At 40.5% G+C, this 6496-nt stretch overlaps 1 protein-coding gene across 1 annotated transcript in view; it reads right to left on the reverse strand.

The window, feature by feature from the left end:
• Positions 1-456: 456 nt before the first annotated feature.
• The window catches only part of LOC137635447 (flagellar attachment zone protein 1-like), a 16834-nt gene continuing 10794 nt past the window's right edge, over positions 457-6496 (reverse strand). The window contains exons 2-3 of the mRNA XM_068367917.1: positions 6311-6496; positions 457-1124 (exon numbers count right to left, since the gene is read on the reverse strand). The exon at positions 6311-6496 is cut by the window's right edge and continues 579 nt beyond it. Of these exons, the coding sequence (XP_068224018.1) occupies positions 457-1124; positions 6311-6496 (854 nt within the window). The remainder of the gene's footprint in view (positions 1125-6310) is intronic.

The following is a 6496-nucleotide window of genomic DNA, read 5'->3' on the forward strand; positions in this document are numbered from 1 at the left end:
TCGTGGGTCTCTTTGGAGCTCCGTAGGGAGCATTTGCCAGTTTACTTCTGCTGTTTTCGGGATTTGCAGTACTTTTACTTACCTTTGTTTATTTTGGAGTATCACAGTAAACTTGCCTGCTGGTTCTCTTCCATTTTGAAGCTCAGTAGTAAGTTTTCCTGCTTTCTCTCTTCCATTCTGAAGCACAGTATTAAGCTTGCGTGCTTGTTCTCTTCCATTTTGAAGCTTAATTGTAAGTTTTCCTGCTCTGGCTCCTCCAATTTGAAGCTCAGTAGTAAGCTTGCCTGCTTTTTCTCTTCCATTTTGAAGCTCAGTAGTAAGCTTGCCTGCTTTTTCTCTTCCATTTTGAAGCTCAATAGTAAGTTTTCCTGCATTCTCTCTTCCATTTTGAAGCTCAGTAGTAAGCTTGTCTGCTTTTTCTCTTCCATTTTGAAGCTCAGTAGTAAGCTTGCCTACTTATTGTCTTCCATTTTGAAGCTTAATTGTAAGTTTTCCTGCTTGCTCTCCTCCAATTTGAAGCTCAGTAGTAAGCTTTCCTGCTTTTTCTCTTCCATTTTGAAGCTCAATAGTAAGTTTTCCTGCTTTCTCTCTTCCATTTTGAAGCTCAGTAGTAAGCTTTCCTGCTTGTTCTCTTCCATTTTGAAGCTCAATAGTAAGTTTTCCTGCTTGCTCTCCTCCAATTTGAAGCTCAGTAGTAAGCTTTCCTGCTTGTTCTCTTCCATTTTGAAGCTCAATAGTAAGTTTTCCTGCTTTCTCTCTTCCATTTTGAAGCTCAGTAGTAAGCTTTCCTGCTTGTTCTCTTCCATTTTGAAGCTCAATAGTAAGTTTTCCTGCTTGCTCTCCTCCAATTTGAAGCTCAGTAGTAAGCTTTCCTGCTTGTTCTCTTCCATTTTGAAGCTCAATAGTAAGTTTTCCTGCTTGCTCTCCTCCAATTTGAAGCTCAGCAGCAAGCTTGCCTGCTTTTTCTCTTCCATTTTGAAGCTTAATTGTAAGTTTTCCTTCTTGCTCTCCTCCAATTTGAAGCTCAGTAGTAAGCATGCCTACTGGCTCCCTTCCATTTTGAAGCTCAGTAGTAAGCTTGCCTGCTTCTTCTCTTCCATTTTGAAGCTCAGTAGTAAGCTTGCCTGCTTGTTTTCTTCCATTTTGAAGCTCAATAGTAAGTTTTCCTGCTTTCTCTCTTCCATTTTGAAGCTCAGTAGTAAGCTTGTCTGCTTGTTCTCTTCCATTTTGAAGCTCAATAGTGAGTTTTCCTGCTTTCTCTCTTCCATTTTGAAGCTCAGTAGTAAGCTTGTCTGCTTGTTCCCTTCCATTTCGAAGCTCAATAGTAAGTTTTCCTGCTTTCTCTCTTCCTTTTTGAAGCTCAGTAGTAAGCTTGTCTGCTTGTCCTCTTCCATTTTGAAGCTCAGTAGTAAGCTTGTCCTCTTCCAATTTGAAGCTCGATAGTAAGTTTTCCTGCTCTCTCTCTTCCATTTTGAAGCTCAGTAGTAAGCTTGCCTGGTTGTTCTCTTCCAATTTGAAGCTCAATAGTAAGTTTTCCTGCTCTCTCTCTTCCATTTTGAAGCTCAGTAGTAAGCTTGCCTGCTTGTTCTCTTCCATTTTGAAGCTCAATAGTAAGTTTTCCTGCTCTCTCTCTTCCATTTTGAAGCTCAGTAGTAAGCTTGCCTGCTTGTTCTCTTCCATTTTGAAGCTCAATAGTAAGTTTTCCTGCTCTCTCTCTTCCATTTTGAAGCTCAGTAGTAAGCTTGCCTGCTTGTTCTCTTCCATTTTGAAGCTCAATAGTAAGTTTTCCTGCTCTCTCTCTTCCATTTTGAAGCTCAGTAGTAAGCTTGCCTGCTTGTCTTCTTCCATTTTGAAGTTTGATAGTAAGTTTTCCTGCTTGCTCTCTTCCAATTTGAAGCTCAGTAGTAAGCTTGCCTGCTTGTTCTCTTCCATTTTGAAGCTCAATAGTAAGTTTTCCTGCTTTCTCTCTTCCATTTTGAAGCTCAGTAGTAAGCTTGCCTGCTTGTTCTCTTCCATTTTGAAGCTCAATAGTAAGTTTTCCTGCTCTCTCTCTTCCATTTTGAAGCTCAGTAGTAAGCTTGCCTGCTTGTCTTCTTCCATTTTGAAGTTTGATAGTAAGTTTTCCTGCTTGCTCTCTTCCAATTTGAAGCTCAGTAGTAAGCTTGCCTGCTTTTTTCTTCCATTTTGCTGTTTGATAGTAAGTTTTCCTGCTTTCTCTCTTCCATTTTGAAGTTCAGTAGTAAGCTTGCCTGCTTGTTCTCTTCCATTTTGAAGCTCAATAGTAAGTTTTCCTGCTTTCTCTCTTCCATTTTGAAGCTCAGTAGTAAGCTTGTCTGCTTGTCCTCTTCCACTTTGAAGCTCAGTAGTAAGCTTGTCTGCTTGTCCTCTTCCATTTTGAAGCTCAGTAGTAAGCTTTCCTGCTTGTTCTCTTCCATTTTGATGCTCAGTAGTAAGCTTTCAGGCTTGTTCTCTTCCATTTTGAAGCTCAGTAGTAAGCTTTCAGGCTTGGTCTCTTCCATTTTGAAGCTCAGTAGTAAGCTTGCCTACTTGTTCTCTTCCATTTTGAAGCTCAGTAGTAAGCTTGCCTGCTTGTCCTCTTCCATTTTGAAGCTCAATAGTAAGTTTTCCTGCTTTCTCTCTTACATTTGAATCTCAGTAGTAAGCTTGTCTGCTTGTCCTCTTCCATTTTGAAGCTCAGTAGTAAGCTTTCAGGCTTGGTCTCTTCCATTTTGAAGCTCAGTAGTAAGCTTGCATGCTTGTTCTCTTCCATTTTGAAGCTCAATTGTAAGTTTTCCTGCTTTCTCTCTTCCATTTTGAAGCTCAGTAGTAAGCTTGTCTGCTTGTCCTCTTCCATTTTGAAGCTCAGTAGTAAGCTTTCCTGCTTGTTCTCTTCCATTTTGAAGCTCAGTAGTAAGCTTTCAGGCTTGGTCCCTTCCATTTTGAAGCTCAGTAGTAAGCTTGCCTGCTTGTTCTCTTCCATTTTGAAGCTCAATAGTAAGTTTTCCTGCTTGCTCTCTTCCATTTTGAAGCTCAGTAGTAAGCTTGTCTGCTTGTCCTCTTCCATTTTGAAGCTCAGTAGTAAGCTTTCCTGCTTGTTCTCTTCCATTTTGAAGCTCAGTAGTAAGCTTGCCTGCTTGTCCTCTTCCATTTTGAAGCTCAATAGTAAGCTTTCCTGCTTTCTCTCTTCCATTTTGAAGCTCAGTAGTAAGCTTGCCTGCTTGTCCTCTTCCATTTTGAAGCTCAATAGTAAGTTTTCCTGCTTTCTCTCTTCCATTTGAATCTCAGTAGTAAGCTTGTCTGCTTGTCCTCTTCCATTTTGAAGCTCAGTAGTAAGCTTTTCTGCTTGTTCTCTTCCATTTTGAAGCTCAGTAGTAAGCTTTCAGGCTTGGTCTCTTCCATTTTGAAGCTCAGTAGTAAGCTTGCCTGCTTGTTCTCTTCCATTTTGAACCTCAGTAGTAAGCTTGCCTGCTTGTCCTCTTCCATTTTGAAGCTCAATAGTAAGTTTTCCTGCTTTCTCTCTTCCATTTGAATCTCAGTAGTAAGCTTGTCTGCTTGTCCTCTTCCATTTTGAAGCTCAGTAGTAAGCTTTCCTGCTTGTTCTCTTCCATTTTGATGCTCAGTAGTAAGCTTTCAGGCTTGGTCTCTTCCATTTTGAAGCTCAGTAGTAAGCTTGCCTGCTTGTTCTCTTCCATTTTGAAGCTCAATAGTAAGTTTTCCTGCTTTCTCTCTTCCATTTTGAAGCTCAGTAGTAAGCTTGTCTGCTTGTCCTCTTCCATTTTGAAGCTCAGTAGTAAGCTTTCCTGCTTGTTCTCTTCCATTTTGAAGCTCAGTAGTAAGCTTTCAGGCTTGGTCTCTTCCATTTTGAAGCTCAGTAGTAAGCTTGCCTGCTTGTTCTCTTCCATTTTGAAGCTCAATAGTAAGTTTTCCTGCTTTTTCTCTTCCATTTTGAAGCTCAATAGTAAGCTTGTCTGCTTGTCCTCTTCCATTTTGAAGCTCAGTAGTAAGCTTTCCTGCTTGTTCTCTTCCATTTTGAAGCTCAGTAGTAAGCTTGCCTGCTTTTCTCTTCCATTTTGAAGCTCAATAGTGAGCTTTCCTGCTTTCTCTTTTCCATTTTGAAGCTCAGTAGTAAGCTTGCCTGCTTGTTCTCTTCCATTTTGAAGCCCAATAGTAAGTTTTCCTGCTTTCTCTCTTCCATTTTGAAGCTCATTAGTAAGCTTGTCTGCTTGTCCTCTTCCATTTTGAAGCTCAGTAGTAAGCTTTCCTGCTTGTTCTCTTCCATTTTGAAGCTCAGTAGTAAGCTTTCAGGCTTGGTCTCTTCCATTTTGAAGCTCAGTAGTAAGCTTGCCTGCTTGTTCTCTTCCATTTTGAAGCTCAGTAGTAAGCTTTCAGGCTTGGTCTCTTCCATTTTGAAGCTCAGTAGTAAGCTTGCCTACTTGTTCTCTTCCATTTGAAGCTCAGTAGTAAGCTTGCCTGCTTGTCCTCTTCCATTTTGAAGCTCAATAGTAAGCTTTCCTGCTTTCTCTCTTCCATTTGAATCTCAGTACTAAGCTTGTCTGCTTGTCCTCTTCCATTTTGAAGCTCAGTAGTAAGCTTTCCTGCTTGTTCTCTTCCATTTTGAAGCTCAGTAGTAAGCTTTCAGGCTTGGTCTCTTCCATTTTGAAGCTCAGTAGTAAGCTTGCCTGCTTGTTTTCTTCCATTTTGAAGCTCAATAGTAAGTTTTCCTGCTTTCTCTCTTCCATTTTGAAGCTCAGTAGTAAGCTTGTCTGCTTGTCTTCTTCCATTTTGAAGCTCAGTAGTAAGCTTTCCTGCTTGTTCTCTTCCATTTTGAAGCTCAGTAGTAAGCTTTCAGGCTTGGTCCCTTCCATTTTGAAGCTCAGTAGTAAGCTTGCCTGCTTGTTCTCTTCCATTTTGAAGCTCAATAGTAAGTTTTCCTGCTTTCTCTCTTCTATTTTGAAGCTCAGTAGTAAGCTTGTCTGCTTGTCCTCTTCCATTTTGAAGCTCAGTAGTAAGCTTTCCTGCTTGTTCTCTTCCATTTTGAAGCTCAGTAGTAAGCTTGCCTGCTTTTCTCTTCCATTTTGAAGCTCAATAGTAAGCTTTCCTGCTTTCTCTCTTCCATTTTGAAGCTCAGTAGTAAGCTTTCCTGCTTGTTCTCTTCCATTTTGAAGCTCAGTAGTAAGCTTGCCTGCTTGTTTTCTTCCATTTTGAAGCTCAAAAGTAAGTTTTCCTGCTTTCTCTCTTTCATTTGAATCTCAGTAGTAAGCTTGTCTGCTTGTCCTCTTCCATTTTGAAGCTCAGTAGTAAGCTTTCCTGCTTGTTCTCTTCCATTTTGAAGCTCAGTAGTAAGCTTTCAGGCTTGGTCTCTTCCATTTTGAAGCTCAGTAGTAAGCTTGCCTGCTTGTTCTCTTCCATTTTGAACCTCAGTAGTAAGCTTGCCTGCTTGTCCTCTTCCATTTTGAAGCTCAAAAGTAAGTTTTCCTGCTTTCTCTCTTCCATTTGAATCTCAGTAGTAAGCTTGTCTGCTTGTCCTCTTCCATTTTGAAGCTCAGTAGTAAGCTTTCCTGCTTGTTCTCTTCCATTTTGAAGCTCAGTAGTAAGCTTTCAGGCTTGGTCTCTTCCATTTTGAAGCTCAGTAGTAAGCTTGCCTGCTTGTTCTCTTCCATTTTGAACCTCAGTATTAAGCTTGCCTGCTTGTCCTCTTCCATTTTGAAGCTCAAAAGTAAGTTTTCCTGCTTTCTCTCTTCCATTTGAATCTCAGTAGTAAGCTTGTCTGCTTGTCCTCTTCCATTTTGAAGCTCAGTAGTAAGCTTTCCTGCTTGTTCTCTTCCATTTTGATGCTCAGTAGTAAGCTTTCAGGCTTGGTCTCTTCCATTTTGAAGCTCAGTAGTAAGCTTGCCTGCTTGTTCTCTTCCATTTTGAAGCTCAATAGTAAGTTTTCCTGCTTTCTCTTCCATTTTGAAGCTCAGTAGTAAGCTTGTCTGCTTGTCCTCTTCCATTTTGAAGCTCAGTAGTAAGCTTTCCTGCTTGTTCTCTTCCATTTTGAAGCTCAGTAGTAAGCTTTCAGGCTTGGTCTCTTCCATTTTGAAGCTCAATAGTAAGTTTTCCTGCTTTCTCTCTTCCATTTTGAAGCTCATTAGTAAGCTTGTCTGCTAGTCCTCTTCCATTTTGAAGCTCAGTAGTAAGCTTTCCTGCTTGTTTTCTTCCATTTTGAAGCTCAGTAGTAAGCTTGCCAACTTTTCTCTTCCATTTTGAAGCTCAATAGTAAGCTTTCCTGCTTTCTCTCTTCCATTTTGAAGCTCAGTAGTAAGCTTGCCTGCTTGTTCTCTTCCATTTTGAAGCTCAATAGTATGTTTTCCTGCTTTCTCTCTTCCATTTTGAAGCTCAGTGGTAAGCTTGTCTGCTTGTTCTCTTCCATTTTGAAGCTCAATAGTAAGTTTTTCTGCTCTCTCCCTTCCATTTTGAAGCTCAGTAGTAACCTTGTCTGCTTGTTCTCTTCCAT

Source organism: Palaemon carinicauda, chromosome 3, assembly GCF_036898095.1.
Source record: "Palaemon carinicauda isolate YSFRI2023 chromosome 3, ASM3689809v2, whole genome shotgun sequence".
Taxonomy (NCBI): Eukaryota; Metazoa; Arthropoda; class Malacostraca; order Decapoda; family Palaemonidae; genus Palaemon; species Palaemon carinicauda.